The sequence below is a fragment of the Athene noctua genome, chromosome 24 (assembly GCF_965140245.1).
Source record: "Athene noctua chromosome 24, bAthNoc1.hap1.1, whole genome shotgun sequence".
NCBI classification, from domain to species: domain Eukaryota; kingdom Metazoa; phylum Chordata; class Aves; order Strigiformes; family Strigidae; genus Athene; species Athene noctua.
Window position 1 is genome coordinate 524,873 of NC_134060.1, and position 25,356 is coordinate 550,228.

Here is a 25,356-nt window from a genome sequence, read left to right on the forward strand (position 1 = left end):
GACCTCTCCCTGCTTTGTGCTGCAGCTCCAAAATCCACACTGCCGGCTTTGGGAAGACCCTGGCAGGCGGTTCATCGGTGCAGAGGAGGGCACGCACACGGGGAACTCCAGTCTGGAGAGGTAATTACTGCCCTCGCTGAGGCCCTGTGATGAGGACTGGTACAGCAGCTCAACACGCAGCGCTGTGCCGGTGCCTGTGTGTTTACGGGGTAAAGGGAAAAAGGAGGTGACACGCCTCATCCTCTGCTCTGCGGCTGCAGACGCTGCTCTGGGGACGGGGCCCTCCCCGGCGCACGCAGCAGTCAGAGGAATCTCTTCCCCGCCACGAGCCCCTCGGAGAGGAGCGGCTGAGCCGAGGGATGGGGACGGGAGACGGAGGCTGCTTGGCCGGGACTCGCTGGTCCAACTCTGGTTTCCAGGTGGCGGGAGAGCCCTACATTACCGCTAAATTACAACTCAACTTCTTCTGGACCTGGTCCAAATGCCCCTTCCCCGCCTGCGCCACACGTGTTTTCCAAGCAGCAGCCGGGCTGGGGAGGCTCGACCAGCCCTGTTGATGCTCCACGACTGAAGCTCAAGTGATGGGGGTAACGGTCCCTCGGGGCCCGTCTGCCCGGCGAGCGTGAGCCCGGCAAAGTGCCTGCGAGGGTCCAGCCCCTCGTCCCGGACAGGCCGGGCTTAGGGACGGTCGGACACCGCCACGGCCGCGGCTCTGGGGCGTGAAACCCGGCTGGAGCCACCGCTCCTCCCGCTGTGAGCTCAGGGCTGGGCTTTCCCTGGGGATGCGTTAGGGGATTTATGGGTGTCTTCCGAGGTTTTCTCCTTTGTGATTCTTGATTAGTAGATAAAAGGCCCATTTCTTCTTTTAATGGAGTCCCTGATGTTAATGGCCTCCCTCCAGTCAGATTAAGGTGCTTTGGCCTGTTTTACTCTAATTGAGGATGATTGAGAAGCGTCTGGCGGGGTCACAGTTGGCTTCCTTGCACGTCTTGTTGTGCCACGCTGCTGCCACCACTGCCGGCAAGAAGCTGCCTGGAAATTAAAAAAAAAAAAGAAAGGCTGGAGGAGCTGATCCCCTCCCTTCGCAGAGGCTCCAGCCTCCCTCCTCCCAGCCTCCTCCTCGCTGTGGACACGTCTCGGGACCGTCCCACGGAGCGTGCGGCCGCGGAATGGGAGAGAGGAACAGCTGTGCTGGGGCTGTGCCCCCCCCGGCGTGGGGGGGGCGTGCTGCCCGCGCTGCCCGTCCTGCCTGCGCTGCCACGTGCCGCCGTCCAAGGGCAAAGCGAAGTGCTGGAGTCTGCAGCCTCATCAGAGCTATTAGAGGCGCTCGTGTGTGCAAGAGGGTGTGAAATGCAGATGGATGGAGGACCCTGGGGAGCGGGAGGGAACAAGAGGGGACGTGCCCCTGTCCCTGCTGAGGCCGGGCGCAGGGGAGCGGGGGCTGTGGGAGCCAGGACGGGGCCCCGGAGTCCCTGTGCCCTGCTCAGCCACGGGCACCTGGGTACCAGCGCGGAGCAGCTCCCCGCCCTGCAGTCCTGTGGTGTTAGTTAACAAGGCACCGTTTCTGCATTTTAAGTGCGTGCTCCTTGATGTTGTCCTGCCTCTAAATGATCCTGGAAATGTATCGTCTACTTAACTACCTTTTAATTAAAAGTCAGGGATATTAGAAAAGAGAAATCAATTCCTGTCACAATTAAGACTTGGTTTGAACAATCGCAGCGTGTTTCAGAGGATCCTCTCTGGACTTATTGATCTGTATTGTCATAATGTCTGCTTTATTACCGTGGCTCAGACGGTCTTAAATGAATATTTCGCCTGAATTATGCATGTCATCTGGCAGGCAGAGGAAGCTGCCTGCTGCCAGTCGGTCTGCCGGGCTTTCGGGTCCCTGCGCCTGATGGCCGGGGCCAGGGCTGGGGTGAGCAGCCTTGTCCCCTGCCGTGTTGGGCCCGTTTGTGAGCATGATGCTCACACTGGGGGTCTGGTGCTCACGGGAGCCAACCCGGGAGTCTCAGGGTTTGTGGCCCCAGGAACCGTCTCAAAGCCTGGAGGCAGCTGTGGGCGAGGGGTGCCCGGGAGCAGAAATCAACAACCGGCAGCATCCGCTGGAGCATCCCGAGCCCCTGCGATGTCGTGTGTCCCTGCTGATGGAGTGGGACCGGGACTGGGACTGGGACCGGGACCAGGAGGGCAACTGGCACCGAGGCCGGAGCCTTCCCGCGGCTCTTCCAGCCACAGAAACCTTCCTCTGCCGCTCCCTCTGCAGAGAGGGGCTGTGGGGAGGCCTCCAGCGCTCTCCACTGGGGAAGTGACAGAAGAGTAGGAGCCTGATTAATCAAAATGAAACATGATGAAGGACCTTTTAAAAGGTGGAAGTTGTCCCAGTTAAGGTTTCTATGCCCTTTAAGAGTTCTTGAAAATTAGGGGGTCTTGGAGGAAAGAAGAATGATTTCTCACGGTTTCTTTTGTACCTCGGGGCAGAAAGTAAATTCAAAGGGACCCTGACATGAAAGGTCAGAGTCTCTGTTGCTGCAGCTGATAATGAGATCTCTCACAGACAAATCAAAACACCTGGATTTCACCACAGAGGAGCTACTGGTTTAACCTAAAATATTGGGATTAGGAAGAAGAGAGGGCACGTGCTAAAATCTTGTCTGCCGTGGAAGCAGAGTTGTCAGCGGGAAAGTTGCAGCCCCGGTTATCCGGGGGTCGGGGCCGTATCCTGCTGCCTCGTGGTGCCCAGCACATCGGTGCTTCCCTGCAGCCTCTGCAGCCTCTGCCGGCCTCCGCCAACACCTCTCGCGCCGTCGCTGCCCCCTGTCTAGCTGGGGTCGGGGGGGGTCGGCCCGCTGCCTGCTAGCCTGCAGCCACGTCTCCCAGACTGGGGTGCTGGGAAGGAGAAACGCCACGGCCGTGACAGCATTTCTTGTAAGCCAGTGGCTGCAGCTCCCAAGGCTGCAGCCCGCTAGATACCATTTGCTTTGTGATAAATAGGATTCACATAATAATTTCCGGCTCTTATTAATGCTTTTAATCCGCAGACCTCAGGAGCACTCAGGCAGGGAGAGGTGAGCCAGAGAAAACCAGGAGAGAGACAGATGCTCAGTACAAAAGGAAAGAAGCAGAGAAAAGTGAGTAGGATGAACTCTTTACCTCTCTATCCCATTAGCACATCCACCGCAGATTGCAAAATCCTGTCAGGAGCGGGCAGGTGGAGCGGGAAGGCAGCACGGGGCGCGGAGCTGGGCTCTCCCGGCCTGCGGGCTGCGCGAGCCGAGGTGTCGGGGTCAGCCCAGCCCTGCCTGCCCCCCACCCCGCGTGCGTCCCCCTCGCCGGGACGGCCTCTGGCTTTGATCTTTGCTCCCCTCGACTGTGGGTTAAGTGACCTTCAGGCTCCGTGTTCGTGCCTTTGGTGTGTGACTAATTGGAGAAGTGTCTTGTCCTCCACCGATGTTACCATTACGCAGCCTGTGATTAAACATGCTGTCAGCCACCACTGTTTACAGATAATAATGCTGCTTTCTCTCCTTTCCTACACTATCAGCCTCATTAGGAAGGTTTATGGATAAATTAGTCAGTCTGGGATTGAATAACGTCTCCAGATGCATCCACTGACACCGCACCCTCCGACGCCGGGCGGCCAGACCTGACCCCGGTGACCCCAAGATGTGCGGGGCACAGACCCGACCCCCACGGGGGTGACCCCTGGCCCCGGAGCCTTAACTGCGGCCCCCACGTTGGGTCTCTCCAAGGAGACCCTTCCAGGGGTGCAGCCCCCCGCTTTTGCTACCAGAGCAGAGACAGCAGTAACTGTCTGGGTTGATAAAATTCTCTCTGATGCTTCATTACAGCAGAATCTGCAATCCACGCAGAAAGATGCTCTTTTTCCACTCTTGCTGAATGGAACATTCATACGTTTCCAGAGAAAGCTCCTGGTACGGATGGTGCATGGCCTTTCAGATACAGTAGGAACAAACCGCAGCTGCAGATGGGAACAGGTTGTTTCTGCCATTTGTTATTCTTTCCCCTAATTATAATGTAGATTGGACGCTCTCTCCAGCATTTCCTCCCTTTCTGTTTATTCAAGCAGTATTTTTCCCAACCTACACGGCAATCTCGCCCAGGATGCAAGTGCACTGTTAGAATGAAACCGAATTTTTTTGCTTCCCTGAGCTGCAGGCCCTTACCCCAGCGTCCCTTCCGCTGCGCGGGGCGCCGGCGCGGGGCTGGGGAGGGTCCCGCTCCCCGTCAGCAGGACGGAGCCGGCAGGACCCCTACGGCGGGTGTCCCCGCGGGCAGCGTGGTCCCTCCCCGGCACAGCAGCCCCCGGCACGGTGGCGGGTGGAGCAGAGGCACCGCGGGCGCAGGGAGCCGTCCAGCTCTCGGCCGCGCGCCGAGCTCGCTAATTGCCAGAGAGCTTTAATGGAGCTGGACACACCGTGCTGGGGCCTTGTTTAGAGTCTGCCCAAGCGCCGAGTCCTGGAGTGCAAAATGCATCTAGGAATTAGCCCCAGCTGGAGTAAATTGCTAATTATCATTTGCAAAGTATATTACCCTCTTTTAGCACGGACAAATGAAAAAGATTGGCTCTGCGTGACCTCCCTGCCACCCTCACCCCATGACCACGGGATAATTGGCGAGTGCCTTGCGGTGATTGAGTTACAGAGCGGGTCCCGAGGTGTCTTTCTTCATCAGCGTGTCATGGAACTTGCATCTTTGATTGCCTAATGAATAGGAGCCAGAACAGCGTTCACCCCGAGGAGAGCCCCTGCAGCTCAGCGCCGTAACCTCAGTGTTGTTAAGGGACGTTTAATGCCACTTTATTGAGGGGCCAATAAAGTTAGAAATCTTGGTAATTGAGTTTAAATGGTGATTAGCACAAAGACTTAAATGTAAAAAAGCTCTTAACAAACAGGGGAAACACTGACACAGGGAAATCCTCACCCGAGGCCCGCTGGCACTCTGGGGTGCCCCCTCGGGGGGGTGTGGAGGTGCACAGACAGAACTGTGGGTCCCCTCGGGAGCAGCACGAGCCAGCTCGGCACTTAGTCTTCAAATTTACCAAGGTTTGGATCTCAAATTCAGCGCCACACTGCCTGGGGCAGTGGCGGGAGGGCTGGGAAGAGCCCGGGCTGCGGTGGGGGCTCGGCCCCGGGACGGCTCTCGAGGCCGGACACCCGCCTCGCCCGGGCGCGCGATGAGCAGGACCCGTCCGTCTGAAACACGTCTGACCAGAGTGACGGCCGCTCGCTGCAGATCCCTTTGTAAAACATAAACAGCCCGCTGTGAAATTATTCCCGATGCCACCGAAAATGAAAATCCTAATGACAGCACTTCAAACAGAACTGCTGCAAATCTCTGTAAGTGATTTTAATGAAACCAGCCAGGAATACAAGGAGAGCAAATCAAAGCTAGGACAACTCCTTTGTTCAAATTACATGTAATTGGTATCAAAATTATGATAATGGTTGTTTGCAGCGTTATACTTGCGGTCTATCATCATTTCTAGCACAGACCTTGGCTCTCAGAGCCCCTACACCTGAGCTCTCAGTCTGCAATTGTGTCTTCCACCCGGAGGAGGGGGAGCAGGAACAGGAGGGCTGAGAGTGCAAAGCCCGTCGGCGTCCTGCCCTGGAATCGGCACCGCTGGTCACGGGTCTCTGCAGGGCGGGACCGTCCTCCCCAGGGCAGCTGGGGCGTCTCTGGTCGGGCCCCCCCAGCCCGGTTATAACGGTGCTGTACTCGCCTCCGTCGGGAGGGTCCACGCGTGCTGCCAGCGGCAGAGGGGCCGGCGCGGAGGCCGGGGTGGCATCGGCCACGGGGCCGGGGCTGCTTGGCTGGGGGAGCGCGGGGGGCCGGTGGTTCTGATCCTGCGGCTCGGAAGGGGCTGAGTGGGTGGGGCAGGACACAGCCCCAAATTCAATATGCTTACTTTAAGTAATTGGGCATTAATTAGTGTTAAATTACAGCTGGATTCCTCTGGAGCTCTAAATTACTTTTCCATTAGCACCAAATGGCTTCCTCTCGGTCAATACCACCCAGGGGTCGGAGCCGTGGGGACGGCCACAGCCCTCGGCCGAGGGAGGGCAGGGTCCGTCTGGCGTCGCCGGCTGGGGCAGTGCCGGGCGCCACAAGGAGCTGCCCTGTCCCTCTCCCGGTGACCAGCAAACCCCCACCGCTCCGTGAAAGGCCGCAGCCGCCGGGACGCCATCGCCGCAGTTGTCCCACGTGTCGGCCGTTGGCGGGGACGGGGTCTCTGTGCCGTCGGGCCCTTTTCCACACAGCGTGGCCTGGAGTGACCTTTGAGAGTGGAGCCAGAAGCACCAGTTTACTCAGTGAGGAGCAAAATGAACGGAACCCTCCCCACACCGGGAGTGAGCTGAGGGGAAAGCTAAAGCGTAATTCTTTCTCCTCAGAGGGCCCCAGCCCGACATCGGCCCCGTCCGAGGCTCTGAGTGTCGCCGCGGGCTGGGACAGGATCGGATTTGTCTGGCTTCGTTACTCCCTCAGCTCTCCGGCCTCAGTAATTCATACACCATTGTGTGCCTCTGACAAAAAACTCCTATCAGATAATTGATTCCCTTTGTTTATTTGTAATCCTTTAAAATCTCCTTTCTGACACTAATTCCCTGTACAGGGCCTTTGCCCAGCCAGCCCCCCACTGCGGGTGGGTTCCTGCCCAGACCCCCGTGCCGAGCCGGCCGTGGAGGGGCAGGGGGGGCTGGGGGAGCCTGGGCGGACCCCGGGTGCTGCTGAAGGGGAGCCCGGGGGTGCTGGGCTTGCCTTCCCCCAGCCGCTGGCAGCTTCGCCAGCCTCGTGCTCTCGTCACCGGCTCCAGCTCTGCCACGTGCCCCCGTCCCCACGGAGCCTGAGTCCCCTGGGAACGGCACAGGGTGTCTCATCAGTGCGTGTAACAAACCCGCAGAATTTGGTGGCCCGTCTGCACTTGTGCACCCGCCGCTTCCTCCTCCACAGAGATAATTACATCAGACAGCTCTTAAAATAGGTGCTCGTTCCCTTGCAGGGGTTTGTGACGGGAGCTGAAGGCAGCACGAGGATGGGTCCGGCACCGCCGCTGCGCCGCCAGCCTGCGTAAGCCCTGGACGCCAGGAGAGGTGGGACCCTCGGCCTCTGTGAGAAGTGACGCCCCTGCCAAAGCCGCCAGAGCGGCGGCGGACGCAGCCAGACGGGCAGAGCCGGTGTGTGCAGGCCGGACGGCGGCGGGTCAGGCTGCCGGGGGGTGGTGGAGCAGAACAAGCAGAGCTGCGGCACCTGGGGCGAAGTGAGGGCACGATGACGCACGGGACCGTTAACTCGCCCGCCTCGGGTGCCCGCGAGGTTTTGGGCTGCGGGCGGTGAGCTCTGCGTCCCCGTGGGGAGGGGGTCCGGGGCTGTGCCCGCTGCGTGCGGGGTCCTGCCCCCAGCGCGGGGCGAGCAGGCCAAGGGCAGGAGGGGCGTGGGTCCCCGCGGGACGCCCGCTCCTGCGCAGCAGTTGGCATCCCCTCGCCTTGGCCGGCGGCTGGGCTCTGCGCGGCAGAAAGCACGGCACGGCACCGCCTGCGCGAGCCCTCCGCTGCTCCCGGGCGCCTTTCGAGGCGGGAGAGGGTGACGTTTGCCACACACAACCCCGGAGCTCGGTAAATGCCTTGGCTTGCCCTTCAGATTCTGTCACCAGATTGCCGCGCCTGGATCCCTCCTGTCTGGCTCTAATTAATAGCGTGATAATTTGTCTCCGGTTGAGTTGGAATTTAACGCTGAATGGATCCTTGCCCCCAGTGAAAGGCTGTGCTTCATACTGACGGTGACAGAACGGAATATTACTTATATAAGTGCAATGATCTTACACTGCCTGGAGCTCTGGATTTTCTCAGTGTATGACAAATGTGAGGCATTTAAAAAATTTAGACACTATATTTTACATTATTTTCTCGAACGTGGATCTCTGTGGGCTGCCTAGAAATCCATTAGCAAGAAATGTAAAGATGCTTAAAGGGATTTACTCAGATTAGCTGCTTTTATATATTCAAGGATCTTTTATGTGATTACCTCAAAAGCTTAAAGAGCTGCTGCAAAACATTTACAGCACAGAGATCCTGAAGCACAGAGTACACATCTGACAGAAAAATTAAGCCGTTAAAAACAAATGTATAGCTCTGGCTGCTTGTATTTTCAGCCAAACAGCATCGAAGGCAAAAGGAATTAACACACAGAGTATTTCCCTCTTGCAGCCCACGATCCAGGGCTGCGCAGCTTGGATCCTGAGATTTACAGGGAAGCGTTACATTCACTTTTGTTTTCGCCGTGGTCTCTAGCAGTTAGCGGCGAGGAGCTGGCGCAGGGCAGGGCCGGGAAGGCAGCGGCTGCCACGGAACGTGGTGCCCGGGAGCCGTGTCCGAGCCCCGGTACGGGCCGGGCGCGGGCAGAACCGGTGCAGGTCGTCTGACGGCACCAACTCTCCCCCTTTCCTCTCCGGGATGTTCGCTTCATGCCGGATACATTTGTGCTGCCGCTGCCTGCTCTGACTCCGGCCTCACCACAGCAAATCTTGTCCTGGAGCATGCTTTTGAAATTGCACACATCCCTTGTTTTCCGTTGTAAGAAAATCCCTTCAAGTGTGGAAGAAGAAGAAGAGGTGCAAAAGCTTCCGTGAGGTTTCTGCCTGCTCCTTCTGTCTTCAAGGGCAGCTCTCACAGCCGCAGACCGAGGCCCGCATCCTCCCGGCTCCTTTGTCCTTTACCATAAAGTCATTTGTCAGCAAAAGAAACAAAGTTTTGTTTTTCAGTCCAGATCTGGCTGTCCTCCCACTGAGACTTTCAACTCTATATCTCAGGAATTGATGGTCTCAGATTCCGATCCTCTTTCCTTGGTGTTCGTATTGATTTTTTTTTTTTTTTTTTTTTTTTTTTTCCAGGAGGGTTATTTTCACTATGGCTTCAAAACTATCTTTCTGTCTCCACTTACGGCAGGTAATAGCTCAGCGAGGAGAATTACACGTTTCCTGGGCCGCGCTGGCCCCAGCTCTCCGCTGAAGGTCCCTGGCCCTCCGGGTAACCAGGGCTCTTTGCTTTCCCCCCCTTGTCCCTCCAGGCTCATCCCGTGGCTGTGGCAGTGCTCGGCGGTCGGGTGGGGGAAGCTGGATGTGAGCGACGGAGGGGACCAGACATCCCGGGTCTATTCCTCTTCCCTCGCTCACTGAAACGGGGCCCTCGTTGTGCCGCCAGTGCTCAGGGGGGGCAGCGGGTGTGTTGTGGTGTCCCGGGATTCTGACCTGGCGGGGCCCAGCCGCGCCGCGGCCTGTCCGCGGGCTCCGAGGCCCGTCCCTGGTCACCAGCCGTGCCGGGGGAGGAATAAATCCAGCAGCCTCAGTTTAAAAGGCTGCTGTTTCCTTCACCCCAGCGATGGCTTTTAGTCATCCAGTCTTGCCAAGGAAAAATTCATGAGATCATTTCCCCAAAACAACACGATACTTCAAAATCGTAATTAAAATACCTCTGGCTGTTCTCGTATTAAGCTTTTATAAGCGCTCGAAATAATATTTCAGATAAATGGAGAAGCTTTGTACTCCATTAGCATGACATACCCTTCTTCTAGTGAACCATATCTCTAACATCGAATCCTCCATACATACGTTGAAAATGCTCTTCCCTGTCTGGTTCTTCGGTGACTCGGATGCATGTCCCCCCCCGTGGGTCTTGGGGGTGAATGGAGCCATCCCGGGGGTCTGTGTCGATTTGCTTCATGACATTAATACCCTCCAACATACCAGCAGCAAGATCCCGCACATGAATACTAAACGGGAGCCTGTTGTGCCCCAGAGGCTGGCGAGCGAGATCCCATATATTACACCATGTGAGTTGTGTGTCATATTAGAGCAATCTAGTTTTAAAGGGCATCTTTCAAGCACAAACTAGCTTTTTCCCACACTTGACTGATCACACAAATAACTGTGATTAAAGGTCAAGTGCCTGGGTTTTTCTATTTTACTCCTTAAAAATTTATATGCGAAAGAAAACCCAGAAGTTAACATAGCATGAAATTGTTATGCAGTTATGGGCCTTTAACAACAACTAAATATCACTTTTCTTCCTGGGTGGCTTGAAAAATCTCCGGTAATAATGGGTCACTTCTGGTTTCCACTGGAGGAAGATTATAAATAAACCCTGTCTTTTGCTTCCCCTCCCTGTAATGTGATGGAGGGAGAGTTTTAATCGTATGAACTCGTGACCCCAGTCCCCAGGGCTGTACCCGGGGCTTGCCCGGAGCCGCGGCCGGGCTCAAAGCACCGGGGGCTGCGGCAGCACCACAGCAAAGCACCGGCCCCGACTGGGCCCTCCCGGACTGAAAGAGCCTCGATAGACGGACGGGGATTTTCTCACCAGCCAAGTGATCACAGAGAAGAGGTAGTGGTTGTGTGGGGCTGAGAAATGGAGGGAGAGCTGGAAACACCCTCGCTTGGAGCGCCCGGCGGGGCCGTCTGCGTCCCCTCACGGGTCCCCCCCGGGGTCGCTGGGCGCGCCGGGCGCAGTTTCTGGGGCCGAGCTGGAACACGGGGGGGCCGGTGCTTCGGGGTGGGAGGAGAGCGCTGGAAGACATGAAGAGCAAGTAGAAATATTAGAGGCAGATATCGCCACATCCAATTGTGCTTGAAAAGTGTTCCCTCCATTTCTGCGGAGCAGCCGCAGCAGCAGCATCTTCCTCTGAGCCGGGCAAGAGCCCCAGTTTTCCAGCAGATTTACACTCGGAGGCAATGCCGCCCGAACCTCTCGAACACAAACATGCTTCAGGTGCTAAAAACAGCTCGGGAAGGCAAGATGCCTGTGGAACAGGTTAGAAACCTTCCGCCTGGGGTTTCGAGCTGGTACGGCCTCGCTCAGGGTTCCTGGTTGTCCTGCGGGGACGTTCGGTACATGGGTGGGCTCGCTGCCTTCAGGAGGAGGGTGCTCAGAAACCGGGCCCCGAGGCAAATCGGCCCCAGTCACCATGTCTAATTAATCTTATTGTGCAACGTGCAAGTCCCAGCGGCAGGAGGCTTCCGTGGGGTTCCCGCTGCAGTAACCCGGGCGTGAGCCAGGCACCGCAGGCCAGGCTTTAGGTCTGACTTGCAGGTTCAGGCTCAGCGTGTCTGGGCAGCCCGTGCCCCCCCAGGGGCCGTTCACGGGGGGTGCCCCAGCAGCCCTCACCGCGCCCCTCCCCTCGCGCCTGGGTTTTGGTTTAGCCGGGCACGTCCAGGTGCCAGCAGGGCTCAGCTCTCCGTGCCCGGGCAGGGCTCTGGGTGCTGCTCCCGCCCTGCCCTCGCCGGGGGGGACCCAGCAGCGACGGGGAGGGCTGGGGGGGCCCTTCCGCGGGGCGGGGGGTGCGTGCAGGGCTGCGGTCTGAGCACCCACCGCCCGCATGGGGGGCCGTGCACGGGGTGCCACAGCCCGGCCCGGCTGTCTTAGGTGGAGACTCGGTATTTTTATTCCAGACTTGCAATGTTTTACACTTGACAGCACATAATCACACCGAGGGGAACATCCCACAGGAACAAGTGTTGCTACATGAGCAGGCTTTGGCGTCACGGTACCCGCCATCAGGTGGGAAACTGATGGGCGTTCAGCCTGACTAAATTCTGCAGGGACCTGCAACACCTACAATTAGCGATAATCAAACCTTGCCGAGTTCCTCCCCCGGCGCTGTGGGCCCGCAGCACACACCTCGCCTGCAGCCAGCCGGGAATTGCCTCCCCCAGCCCGGCCACCCCCCGCAGCCTCCCCGCGAGCGCTGCCCCGCGCGCCGGCCTGGCGGGACCCCCGCCCGCGCCTGCCTGCTCCGGGGGTTTCTTTCCCTTACAGCGGCCGCGGGGCTTGGAGGACCTTGAGATGAGGCTGGGAATCAAATCTCAGGCCAGGAAGGCAGGAGAGAGGCCTGGACACCCAGCTGGCGCTCCTGGGCGTCACTTGTGGGCGAGGGCAGAAATAAGGCTCCGACCGGTCACCGCCTGCCTGTTAACGGCAGCAGGGAGAAAACGTCCCCCGGTGCGGGGCCCCGCAGCACCGTTAATTACAGCTGCCGCCGCAAGGCCACGGCGGCTCAGCATCAGCCGGGGCTGCCGGTGCCCCAGCAGCGCTTCGGCTTCCACGGAGCGGGCGGTCCCCGCCCCCGGCAGCGGCACCGGGCAGCCCAAAGCTCAGCCCCGCCGCGCTCGGCCCGTTCCGGCGGGACCCAGCCCCACGGGTCGTCCAACGAGTGGCGGCTGGCGGGGGCGTTGGGCTGCGGCTGCCATCAGTAGGCTTAAGAGTGAACGGCGCCCCCGTGCCCGCCCTCGCGCCGCCCCTTCCCGCCGATTGGCCGTGCCGTGCCGCGGCCACGCCCCGCCGGCGGCGGTTGGCGGCGCGGGGCAGGGGGCGGGGCGTGGCGGCCGGAGCGCGGCGGCGGCGGCGCGGGGCGCGCGGAGTCGGCGGCGTCATGGCGACGGCGCGCGGCGGCGGCAGCGGCTTTCCCCGGGCGCTGCCGGTGCTGCTGCTGCTGCTGCCGCTGCCGGGGCTGCCCCGCGCCGCCGCCGAGCAGGGTGAGCCGGGCCGGGCCGGGCCGGGCCGGGCCGGGCGGCGGTGCCCGGTGGCGGGTCGGGTCCGGGCGCGCTTCCCCGTCCTCTCCCGGTGTCGCGGCGGTGGGTCCGTGGGGCGGATGCGCCGCCGCTGTCGGGGGAGCGGGACGGGACGGGACGGGGGGGGGGTCCCGGGGCGAGGGGACTCGCCCGTCCCGGCGCCCGCGGTCGCCGGAGGCGCTGGGAGGAGCGAGCTCCGGCGGCGCAGCGCTGCCGGTACCGGGCCGCGGCGGGTCCGGGGGGGGGCAACGCCGACCCCCGCCCTGTCTGCGCCCCGCCCCGGGGCTCCAGCGTGCGGGGCCGGGCCGAGCCCCGCCGGTCTGTGCGGCCGGACCCCCCCGCCGGGCCCCCGGCCCCTCGGCACCGGGACAAGCGTCCGGCGGCGCCCGGCCGTGCCGTGAGCGCCGGGGGGGCCAGGGAGCCCCTGGGCGGCCGCAGGGAGGGCGACACCGTGGCTGCGGGGGGAGCTCCGCTCGGGGCGGGGAGGGCACGGGCTGCCTCGTGGAAGGTCGCCGTCGCCTGCGGGGAGATGCCCGTTCCGAGCCGCCGCCAGGAGCCGTCGGTTCGGGGCAGCCGGTGCCCCGGGGACCCTCCGGAGTCCCTCGGGCAGGGCCGCGGCCTTCCTCGGGGCGTCATCCTCGCAGGGCCGGGGGCTGGGCCGGGGGCAGCCCCCCGGGCTCGGGGGGGGGCGCGGGGTTCGTGCCTGACGCCTCCTCTCCCCGCAGTCGTGCTGCTGGACTCGAAGGAATCGCAGGCGGAGCTGGGCTGGACCTCGCACCCGTCAAATGGGGTGAGTCGGGGGTGCCTGCGGGGGGGGCAGCCCCTCGTGCCCAGCGCTGTGGAGCCGGGGGGCGCCCCCGGGGTCTCCCCGGGCTGTGGCGTTGCCCCCCGGGAGCGGCGTCGAGGGCAGCGCTGGTTGCGCGGAGCAGCGACTCCAGGCGGGTTCTTCGCGCCTGCAAGAAGCAAACGGGCAGCGGCCGGTCGAGGCTTGGGGCCGTAGTTGCCAGCGCGAGCCCCGGGCGGGGGCAGCCCCTGGAGGGGCCGGGGGGGCTCTGGGGCGCTCTGTGGCACGGAGGGGTGGGTCGGTCGGGCCCTCGGGCGCTGCCAGGGTCGGGCTGTAGCCGCTCGCGGGAGGGCGGGTCAGGAGACGCCGCGTTTCTTGGTGCTTTGGGTTCGTTTCCCAGCACGGAAACAAAGCGCTTGGAGGGAATAGTGATAGATCCTGGAGTCATCTGTGTTGCCCAGCTGTTAGTCTGCAGAAGAAACTCTGTTTTGGGTACATTTGGCAATCTTGCATAAATTTACCCACAGAAAGAATTGCTTTGGGAAGTTGCCAGGTCATCCTTAAGGCTGCGAGGGTTGAATCATCGTTTCAGTAATCAGAATCTCTGCTGGTAACTTTGGGGAAATACTGTTTCCCTTGCAGCCAGAGGATTTGTCCCGTTCCAGCTAAAACTTCTGCTCACAGAGAAGCTGCTGTTCACGAAGACGTTTGCCCTGGTGTGATGCCGTGACTGGTGTCACGCCTCCTCGGCCGCCTTGGGCCGCTGCGGGTAGCCCAGCCCCGCCTGGCGTTATGCGGTAACGCTGTGCGGACCTTCCCAGGGACGGAACATCCACGGCACACATGGGAGATGGAGGCTCTGGCTTCTCAGGAGGTGGCGTGTCCAGTTTCATATGAGACTTCTGCTTTAGGAGCTCTGGTGCCAGCGCCCTCTCTCTGGTTGTGTCCCCGTGTTTGCACCTCGGCAGCCTCGGGTGCGAGGTGGTCCCGCAGCGCCGCTGCGCCGCTGCAGCTCCTGGTTTTGGTGGGCTAAGGACTCGGAGTGCCGATGATATAATGGCCTGTAGGTGGAGAGGCTTGTGGTGGTGATATTTATACCCATCGGTGTGTTTCTGCCGGGGTGGCTGGTTCTTGCTCACGGCAGCTCCCGAGCTGTTACAGCCCGTTGTGTTCTTTCCCCAGTGGGAAGAAATCAGTGGTGTGGATGAGAACTACAAGCCGATACGCACGTACCAGGTCTGCAACGTCATGGAGCCAAACCAGAACAACTGGCTGCAGACGGGCTGGATTGCCCGGCGCGACGGCCAGAGGATCTTCATCGAGCTGAAGTTCACCCTGCGGGACTGCAACAGCATCCCTGGCGTGACGGGCACCTGCAAGGAGACCTTCAATCTGTACTACGTCGAGTCTGACGCTGACCTGGGCCGCAGCGTCCGTGAGAGCAAACACACCAAGATCGACACCATCGCTGCCGATGAGAGCTTCACACAGGGGGACCTGGGGGAGCGCAAGATGAAGCTGAACACTGAGCTGAGGGAGATTGGGCACCTGAGCAAGAGAGGCTTCCACCTGGGCTTCCAGGACGTGGGCGCCTGCGTGGCGCTGGTCTCCGTGCGGGTCTATTACAAGAAGTGCCTCGCCACTGTGCAGAACCTGGCCGTCTTTCCGGACACGGTGGCAGAGACGGCCTTCGCGACTTTGGTGGAGGTTAAGGGCACTTGTGTCGCTCACGCCGAGGTGGACGTGGATAATCCGCCCAGGATGCACTGCAGCGCCGAGGGCGAGTGGCTGGTCCCCATAGGGAAGTGCACCTGCGGCCCCGGCTTCGAGGAGAAGGACGGGGGATGCAGAGGTAAAAGTGGCCGCCGGTGTCCTCTGTTTTTGTCGGTGTCGCTGCCAGGTTGCTCCCGTCTGCCCGGTGTCTGAGCACAGCTCAGACAAATGAAACTGCCTTTTGTTGGCGACACGATTCCGTTAGCTCCCCAGCTACAGCTGGATAACAGCTGGATAACAGCTCCCAGCTAACTGCCAGGCCTTGAGCCACAGGGGTGGCCATCGGGTCAGCGGGGCGCGTTGCTGGTAGCTGCTTGGCAGCGCGGCCTTGGCTGGGCAGAAGTGCCCAGGCTGTGAATACCGTCAGGCATTTCCCACAGCTTTGTCTGTAACTCTAAAATGACCCCAGAACATTAACGTCCCCATTGCCGTGCTTTAGACACAATTTAATAATTCAGCGACTTTACGGCTCGCAAGGTTACGTTTAATGACAGCTGTGAAAATGGATATAACCTCTACCTTAACGGCACCCCTCTCGTGGACCTGGTGCTGTGACCACTTTGATCTCGTGTCCAAAGGCAGGCGAGCGCCGGGCACGGGCCCAGCCCTGAGCGTGGGACCAGCCCCGAGCCGGGACACCGCCTGCCGCGCTCCTCTCTCGGAGCGTGTGAGCTGAGAGGGGAGAGGTGTCAGGCTGATACCTCCCCCGGGCACCTTCCATCCCTAGTCCCGGCTCAGCGTGGGCTCAGCGGCCTCTGGCCCGCAGCAGCCGGCGGTGGTTCCGGGCGAGCGGGGGCCGCTCTGTGCGTGTGTCTCCCCCCGGGAGCGGCTGTGCCTCTGGCTGCCAGCACCGGGGGCTTTTCTCCCCTGGGAGGTGTAATTAGCTATCGGTCATTAACTGGCAGCGTGAGTGGCTGCCCTGCACGCAGGGCCGCTCTGGGGCAGAGGGGAAGTCAGGCCACCAGCTGGGACTGTGAGGGGAGACGTTCTCTTCAGTGAGATGTGCCCGAAAGGAGCCTTTGCTGCCCGTGCCTGGTGTCCAGGTGATACCTTGGGCCCCTGTCCTTTCACTTGGTAAAAAAGAGATTGAGAGGGAAAGAGATGACCAGGTCCCAGAGAGGTACAGCTCCCCGTGTTGGTGCGGTGGCAGAGCGAGCTTTTCCTGAGGAATCGGGTCTGTCCTTGAGGAGCCACTGGGGGCTTTTCAGATTTAAGTTGGGCCAACGTTGCCGCCTTCCCCCCGGAGGTGAGAAGCCTTCCTGGCGCTCCGGGTCGTGGCTTTTCTCTTGGTGCTCCCCTTAAGAAGACCTTATTAAAACTATCGAATTGAAATCTCACCGCTGTTCATTGCTTCAGTGCCTGCGTGGCAGCTTGCCATGCTCTCCCCATCTGTTTGGAGTGGGAATTTACATAGCGAGTCCCAGAAGGCTTTTGCTAATGTTTCAGATTTCTCTGTGTTGAGTTTAAATAATTCATATTCTCTAAGGAAAAATATTTGAAGTAATTTAATGGACATAATTAAGTTTTTCCCCCCTCTCATAGAAAGCAGGTCATTAGTCACTCTCTGTGGAGCAACCTCTGATGTCTGGTCAAATATCAGAAAATAGTTTTTAAGGTTGAGTTTTTGGTTTGTTTTAGAGCGCTGCATTAGCATAGTGCTAAGTGAATAACTTTAAAAGATTTCTGATGAAAGCATCCAGGGCTGCGGAAATTCTTCAACAAGGACAGAAGCCCTTGAGCTGAAGGCAGGGAAATACGGTGGGGGTCTGGGGACGCTGAAGCGGCGGGTGATGGCCCGGCAAACCTGGCTGCTGCGCGTGGTCCCATGCGGTGGCTTTGGAGGGCTCAGCTGGTGAGAGTTTGCTGGATCCTCCTTGACAGTGAAACTTCTTGGCCGCAGCCTCTTGCAGCGCGTGGGGCCGTGAGGGGTCGGACCCCGCGTTTGTTCCAGATGCGGCTGCTTTGGGGAGTGGGGGCAGCCGGGGGGCTGAACCCGTCCCGGTGCTGGGGGCAGCTGCCGGTTCTCCAGGCTGTCTCGGTGCAGGTTTGCAGCTCCTCGTCCTCTCCCTTATCCTTCCACCTTCTCCGAGGATTTTCTGGCTGTGCCTGCAGCGCGGGGTGTGCTGGCCTCTGCACTCGCCCAGCTGACTGCTGGGTGCTGCGTGTCGGTGACCCCGTGTCGGTGACCCCGTGTCGGTGACCCCGTGTCGGTGACCCGGCAGGGCCTGGCCGGATCCAGGGTGGATCTCTGGTGATGCTTAGGGCCAAGCGCGTGGGGCAGCTTCTTGGGTCTAAATCTGGAGGAAATGGGACGGCAGAAGCAAAGGAGAAGCGTCCCCAGGCCACCCCACGGCCGGGCGCTGCCCTGTGCCCTTGTGCCGGGGCACACCGGGGTGTCCTGCGGGGACCGGCCGGTGCCCCGGGGCTGTTCGAGGCCCTGGGCCGGTGTGACCCCGGCCCGGCTGGCCGCAGCGGGGGGTCTCGGTGGTGCCGGGGGCCGCGGGCAGGGCTGTGCCCGGTCGGCAGCGCCCGCGGGGTGCAGGAGGTGGGGGCTCCGCTGCGGGAGGTACGAGCTGTATTTCCCGCTGAACCGGGGAAGCTGTTTGAACTAAATCACAAAGCCAGTGTCTCTGTAACCGTGATTTAAGTGCTGAAATCATCCTGCCGCTGAGAGATCATTTGTATCCTCACCCTGAAATTAGGAGAGATGAAAAAAGACCAGCAGGATTTATGGCACTGTTAATTAATGCTGCGAGAAAGCCTTTCACTGTCCATCCTCCTGTGGCGCGGCGCTCCCCCGAAGAAGCCCCAGCGCACCCCAGCGCCGTCCGTGGGTGTGCACGTTTCTGATGAATCATTTTGGTGATCAGCCATCTCTAGGGTGGAACCGAGCAGCTTTAGCATCTGTTTAACATCTACTCTCAAATCAGAGGAGAGGTTCTGTCACTGTAAATACGTTTAGACTGCTTTTCTTGTCTAATATATATCTGCAGGCAGATGCTGGTCTGTGCTTACTCTGATCTTAAAACCTATTTCCAGCAGATGCGTGGCAGGGAAGTGAGAAGTCCTGTTGCACTGTGGGTGATCACCTGTCCATCCCTGTTTTGTTTTCGGTAGGCTTCTCGGCACTGATGTCTTTTTACCCTTAGTTTTACCAGGCGTGAACTGTGGCCCCTTCATGCCATTTACTTTGTGGTGCATTGCCAGAGCTTTTGTGTAAATGAAACCGTGATGCAGAGGATCTGCCTGACATTTGCTGTAAAGTTGTCTCTTTCTGCTTCATCTTTTCCATCCAATCCCTTGTACTATCTGCAAGGAGAATTTCAACAAAGCCCAAGGTTAATATTTACCAGCCAGATTTGCTGTAAATGAGACAACTTCAACCAGACGTTGAATTAATATGATGGAGACCAGTTTCCAAAAATAGCCGTCAGCCACTCTTCTTTGACAGAAACGTAAATTTGCGCTGTAGCTAAGTTTCCTTCTCAATTTATTTCCCTCTGCTTCTGACAGCAGTGTCAGGACTGGCTCTGTGCTGCCGCGGTGCTGGGGAGATGCCCCGCGCTCTGCCCCCCGCCGGCACCGCCTGCGCTCCACGGGGGCGATGGGTGATTACCGCCTGTATCCCTTGCCCTCACAGGGGTGACACTACTGAAACCGGTTTTGGGAAGGAAATAGTGTCTAGTGCTTTGTCAGGAGTTTCAAACGATGTTTTAAGGTGAATTTGGTGTGGGCGGCCAGGCCAGGTTTGGCACCTCCGGGGCGCTTGGCCGCAGGGCCCGGCCGGCGAGGGAGGGCCCGGCCCAGGCCGGTCTCTGCCCTGAGCTGCTTCTGTCTCATGGTCCAGCTGGATGCGTGCAGGTATTTTTAGTTCCCTTGTAATAAGCAGCAAGCGTTGCTGCTTTTCAGGGAAGGAAAACCTCGCACAAGATCAGCAACTTGCTGTTTGTGGCAGCCTGTGGGCATGAGGAGCAGCCACCGGTGTCCGCAGTGGCTGTTTGAAAAGAGGAATAAAAGAAATTCCCCCCTTCCCTGCATTCCTGAATGGATTTTTGAACAGCGTGACGGATTCACTGTGCCATGGGCATGACACGAGGAAGATTTACCGTTTCTCACTTAGGGAGAAAGCTGGAGAAATTAATATCCCTTAGCCTCATTCTTTTACGCCTTTGCTTATAAAGCATGTTGGTCTCCTGAAACAAAACTTCAAGGGTAGAGAGGGGAAAGGTGTTCTGCTGGGGGATTTTTCCTTTTCCCACCCCGTTCCTGTACGTTTGTGATAAACCAGCGCAAGTTGGCAGGCTGGGCTGGGCGGGTTTCCACGCTGTGTCCCGCGGTGCTGTGTTCCTGCACCGACAACCTGCCCGCGGCTCTGCCCCCGTGCGTGGACTGGGGCCAGTCCGCCCCTGGAGCCTTTCCCGGGAGGGCCCGGGCGCGCTCTGGAGAAGGCTCCAGCACGTGAGGCCGTTGGCGCGGCTGCGTCTGGGGTGTTTTTCCTCTGCCTGAAGTGTATTGTCATCAGTCCGTGCTGCGTCCTCCCCGGCGATGTCTGTGTGAAGGACTTTGGGGGCTTTACGAGGCGAGCTGGCGCGGCTGCCGGCCCCGAAACGTAGGGGGAAGATGAAAGGCACGAGTCCACGCTAATCAGGTGAAAGCTTTGCTAATGGTAACTGCTACTGATAGAAAATGTCATGCACGCTCGACACCGTGCAGTAAGCAAGAAATGGCTCCTCTGATCTGCTGTGGCATTCGTCAGTGGTCTGCTGAAAAATGAAGGCCACCGAACTGCGAGCGTGCTCTGCTCGTCAGGCTGGGGTGCGTTATTAATGGCTGTAATTGCCTGATGAATCTAACGCTGTGGTGTAGTATAATTATACTTTACGGCAGCTTATGATTGTTGCTGTTAATGAGGAGACAAGACGCGTGACAGCACCGCCTGGATTCCGATGTGGCCCTTCGCTATTGCTGTTTCCCCACCCCATTTCCGGCCCCCCCAGTGATTCCCTACAGAACTGCCCGGCAGAGGAGCCGCCTGGGCCGCTGCCTCCCCCCAGCCCTGGCTGGGGCTCTCGGGCGCTGCGGGTCTCCCCGGGTCGGCTCCGGTGGGTGTTTATCCCCCTCGGAGCCCTCCGGCGATGCCTTGGAGCCTGCCCGGGCAGTCTGTCCCAGCGCCTCGCTCTCCTCGTGTCTAAAGCAAATTGTCCTTGCAGTCACTTCAGCTTGTAACTCCTTGTCCTGGCGCCCGCCAGCAGTGAGAACGCCGCCCTTGCTACAGATATCTCAGGGAAGTCAATATCTTTCCTGGGCTTGGCTTCTTGAATAGCAGGGGAAGAAGTGGATAAGCAAAGCCTTTGAGAGGATCCCCCTGCCTGGTGTGGGTAGTAGGTTTGTGGACAAAAACACGGCTGTAAATACTGTGAAACGGAATAGTTTTCTCACTGCTGCCAGCCCTTACTTGGACATAAACTTGGTCAGTGCTTTGAGCACATTTAAAAGGAAGGTTTTCTATAAAAAAGAGGTTTTGGGTAAAGTCCTTCATTTTTATTTTCCAAAGGGAAGTGCGACAATAGAAAAAGTGCTTGCTTTTTGAGAAAAAAAGTCTTTCAATTTGTGTCCTCTTGGTACCTCCCCTTTCAGCGCTGGCCTTTTTGCTGCTGAGCACCACAAGTCGAATGTGGGGAGAGATCGCTGTGGTGTGGGACCCGGCTGCGGGCAGATCCTGAGGGCAGCAGCAGTGTGAGGCAGCACCCTCCTGCCGGCACACCGCGCTGCCAGGCTGGGCTGCTGCCTCCCGGAGGTGACGGTGCCTTTCCTTCTGCCAGTGAGTTGCAGACATCGACTTTTAAAAAGGAAAAAAACGTGCCAGAGCAGTGGCTTGGCCCTGAGAGCTCCTGACACCATCTTTCTCTGAATGACAGCAGGCCGTGAGCGAGGCTCGTGTCCTTGCAGTCCCCTGCTGCGAGGGCCGGCGGGCAGCGATGCTCTGCCTGCGGCGGGCGGCTCTGGGTGCAGGCAGGGCCGCGCTCCCTGCGGCGGGGGAGCCGCTGGGCTGGAGGTGCGAGGCCTGACACCAGCCCAGTCCCTCCTGTTGCTCTGGGAATCTGCCGGGGAGCAGGGAAGGAGGCGGACAAGCACCTGCAGGCCCCGTGAGCCCGTGGCTCCTGCCGGGGATGTGGCTGGAAGCGAGCGTGCGTGTGCTCTGCCTGGCCAGGGCTTGCTCCTGCCTGGGTAAAGTTTGGGGTGGGACTGGGAAGTGGTATTGGGAAGATGTGGCTTCAGGATCCATTGCTGTGGCTGTGTGTGTCCCATCAAGGCACCGTGTCACCACAGTGTCCTTAACGGAAAATAGATAGTTCAGGTGGAAGTTAGAGGAATTTAGAATAATAAATTACAGTACTTTGTCATTTAGCGCAAAGATACCTTCTGAAGCCTAGGGTCTGCTTTTGTGTTTAAAGACAAAAAAGGTGGATCCAGATGTACAGCGCTTGGGGCTTTTGATTTGTTTCATCTTTTATACATTACCTCACAAACCTGTATGTGCTTCTGGAGTTTTACTTTATCTTCTGACTGATGCTTGAGTATTATGCATAATAAGTTTATTTTTTCTCCTGGGATCCTGTACGTTGCACAAAGCGCCAGGTTTTGCTTCCATCGCTGCTGCAGCCGCTGGCGTCCCGCAGACAGAGGCTGCGCTGGCGGGGCCGGGGCTGGTGCCCAGGTTCAGCAGCACTCGTCAGGGCTGGACCCAGCACACCCCGGCCGTGCCGGGCTGCAGCGGCTGTGAAACGGGGCTGTGGGAGTAACTCTGCGCCTGGTGTGAAGGAGGAATCACCAAGGAAATTCAGACTTCAGTTTCCTGTCTGAGTGATGGCTTGGCTTTCTCCTCTTGGGGCTGTGTTCCGGCAGAAGGTGGCGGGAGCAGCTCTGTGACCTGGGCAGAGCAACGGTGTGAAGGTGTGGAGAGCTTTGACCTGCGTGGATTTGGAGTGTCAGCCTCTGGCTGCCCGTTGGCGGTGGCACCGTGGTCGCTGTAGACACCTTATGGTAGATGCTGCTTCCCATCAGGCGTGCCCATGAAACACCATGTAAAATATGCTTTCTCTTCAGTCTCCTTTTGGAGTAATGATCGAGCTTGGAGATATTTATTATTTGGGATTGGATATTATATTGCTGGCTTACAGTGTGTCTGAAATAATTATGGCTATGGAAATTGTGGCAGAGCCAGACACAAATTACTCTATGACACTTAATTTTAGAGCAAACTACTCAGAAAATTACAAGCATCACAGTTAGTTTGCAGAATTCTTGTCAGGCTTAAGGTTACAGGTACCCGGCTGCTAGATGGACGTGCTGGTTGTGCTGCTGAAGCAGGGGGGGAGCCTGTGCGGGGGGGAGCGGGTGGCAGGAGCGGGGCGCGGGTCAGTCGGTCCTCGCGGGAATCCTGTGGTGGATGCGTCAGGGAACTGGAAGAGACAACAGTAAATTGCGTTGGCTCGGTGGATGTGCTGCTTTAGCGTGTCCTTGAGGAGCATTCCCGCATAAATAGCAGTGAGGTCCTGTTCGCTGCTGCCCTAGCACTGAATTCAAGCAAATGCGTTCTTTTAGATGTTTCAGGACTGTCTTACTAAATATTCTTGGGTGTTTAATTTTCTTCTGGACCAAATCACTGAATTTAATTTCAGCTATTAAGAGCTCATTGTTGGGGATGCACAAAGATCTAGCCTCTGGACATAGGTTTTCATTTCGGTGCTCTTCAAATTATTTAACAAGGGCAAAAATTATAAAGTAGTGTTGTCCTGAAGGTTTCAGAGATGCTGGGAATGTGTTGGACTGTAGGCTGCTGAAAAGTATTATTGAAAACCAGTTATTAAAAAAGAAAAAAAAAAAAAAGTTTGTGGAAGACGAGCTGCTGTTGAATTCTTTTGGGTGGCGCAGCCTGCAATACCCATCCCGGCAGGCCAGGTGCCGGGGTAAGAGGGGCTGGAGGCTCGATGCAGGGCTGTATCCATCGCTCCCTCGCGCTGGCTCTGTCCCCCTGGCACAGGCGCGGAGGTTGGGCACATTTTCTTTCCCTTCCTCGCTGTGGGGCTCTGCAACGGCATCGCGCTCTGCCTGCGAGGTATCGATTACAGTTTTTGCGCTAAGACAAGGCAAGATTGCAAACCCAGCATGTAAGGGGAAGAGAGGAGCCTCTCTATTACCCTGGGACATTTGTTGACAAGGCTCTTTGACCAGCTCAGCACACCGCTGAAACTCTATTCCGTCGCTGTGTTCAGCACAAGGTGCCCCGTTTGGTTTTGGGCGGCTTGTCCCTGTCCCGGGCGCTGGCTGACACCCGTCCTCCCAGCGTGCCGACCCTCCCGTTCCTCCTCGGGGCCCGCTGCCCCCTCCCTCCCTCCCGCTGGCGTGGGGGTGTTCATCTCTGCATCCTGCCTGCCTGGGCAGCGGGACGGGGCAGACTTGCCTGCGGTTTGGGCGCCAACGCAACCAGGACACTAATAAGTATGGTGCAGAGTTTTGTCATGTATTTTTTTCCCCCATGCTGTCCTGATGGTTGTGTTGCAGGTTTGAGCGTCGCTAGGTGAGGGTTGGGTGCAGGTCTGGGAGCTCGGGGGCCCAGTGCTCCACGTCTGCCCCTCTCCAGAGGGACTGTTGGTCAGCTGGGGTGCCTCGGCCCCTCGGTGCTGCCGTGGTTCTCGCTGCAGAACCCCTCGGCACCGGCTGGTTGTTTCTCTGATCTGCTGTCTTTCATAAACAGCATTTTTATGAATGCCTACTTCAGCAGAGAAAATTAACACACGTTAAAAGCAGATGAACTTTGTCAAATACAATTTCATGACAAAAAATGGAAAGGAATTGATTTTGGAAGACAACCGAGTTGTAGTGTTAATTATAAATGACTGTATAGGCGTTTTGAGTGAAACTGCAGGCGTTATTGATTCATGCTGGCACGCACGCAGCTCTTCCGCTATCTGCAGGAGTTCAGCAACATGAGGAAGTTCAATAGTGCTAACGCAGGCAGTGTCCTTCATGGTTTTTTTTTCCTTTCTTCGAAGACATCTGCAAGGTTTGTGGGTCAACAAGCTGACCTGAGGCAGTTTGGGGAGGAAAAAAAAAAAGAGGCAGAACCCATCAAAAGCATTAAGATTAAATGCTGAGGAGGGCGTGAACAAACCAACAAACTGTGATCTGTTGGGGGGATCATATCCCCTCTGTGGGGAGGGGGGGTGCTTTGCACCCCCAGGGTCACTGCTCCGTGGGAGGATGCCAGCAGGAGAGCGCCCGTCCAAGACGCTGCTGGAATAGGGTTTGGTCTTTGCTCTCATTTGCTTAAAAGCCAATTTTCTTTGTGTGTGTGTAAACCAACGCGCAGAGCGTTTGCAGAGGAGAGCTGTGAACCCTTAAGGGTCAACTTCTGTCTTTGGCTGTTGTCAGTGAGCAGGCTGGACCTCCAGAGACCCGAGTCCTGTTCTCAGTCCTGTTTGTCTTGTACAACTTGGTGCAAACCCTGCAGTTGTTCTGTCCCAGTTTCCTGCTTGTCGGTGTGGTCGATGTTTCCATACTCCAACAAGAAAACAAAGGTTAACTTAATTGTTCGAGATACCCATCACTGCAACAGTTGACTGTCGTAAGCGCACAACAGAAAAGGCTCTGACCAGCTGGTAAATGCTGCCAGGGTGATTAATAACTTCATTTTACTGCTGCATGTAAAATCTTGGCCATGCTTCACTTGAACAACGACTGTGATCAACCCCGGAGCTTACACAGCCGGTGTCCTGCGGTCAGGTTATCCTGCTTGACGCACTTGGTGAGTCACTTCTAATCACCGTTCATTGATTAACGAGATCAAGCTGCTCAAACTCGGATGCCCTCTTGCCCATTAATCAGGATCTCTTCCGCCATTTTTTAAGCCAAAACTTGAACACGCAGCTAACTGTGGCTTAGAAAATGTTGGGATCCTTGCTGGTGAAGGAAAAGCTTCATCATCCCTGGAGCTGGGCCTCCGGGTCCCTGGCTGGGGGGGAAGGTTATGCCCAGGAGCCGCTGGTGGAAAAGTCTGGTGGTCAGGCTTCATGGTGCTGTGAGACGGGGGTGTCCGAGCTGCTGGGGAGGGAAAAGTGAGGCGATCCTGTGCCAGTTGGGTAGCAAACCATGCATTTTTCAACTCTGCATCCTCAGTTGCCCCCCCGTCCCTGTGGCACAGGTGGGGCGTCAG

General features: G+C 58.1%; 1 protein-coding gene across 3 annotated transcripts in view; it reads left to right on the forward strand.

Annotated features, from left to right (window-relative positions):
• The first annotated feature begins 12,438 nt into the window (after positions 1-12,438).
• Positions 12,439-25,356, forward strand: part of EPHA10 (EPH receptor A10) — a 39,800-nt gene continuing 26,882 nt past the window's right edge. For all 3 annotated transcript variants that reach the window (XM_074926345.1, XM_074926346.1, XM_074926347.1), the window contains exons 1-3: positions 12,439-12,547; positions 13,309-13,373; positions 14,550-15,219. In XM_074926345.1, the coding sequence (XP_074782446.1) occupies positions 12,445-12,547; positions 13,309-13,373; positions 14,550-15,219 (838 nt within the window). In that variant the 5' untranslated portion in view covers positions 12,439-12,444. The remainder of the gene's footprint in view (positions 12,548-13,308; positions 13,374-14,549; positions 15,220-25,356) is intronic.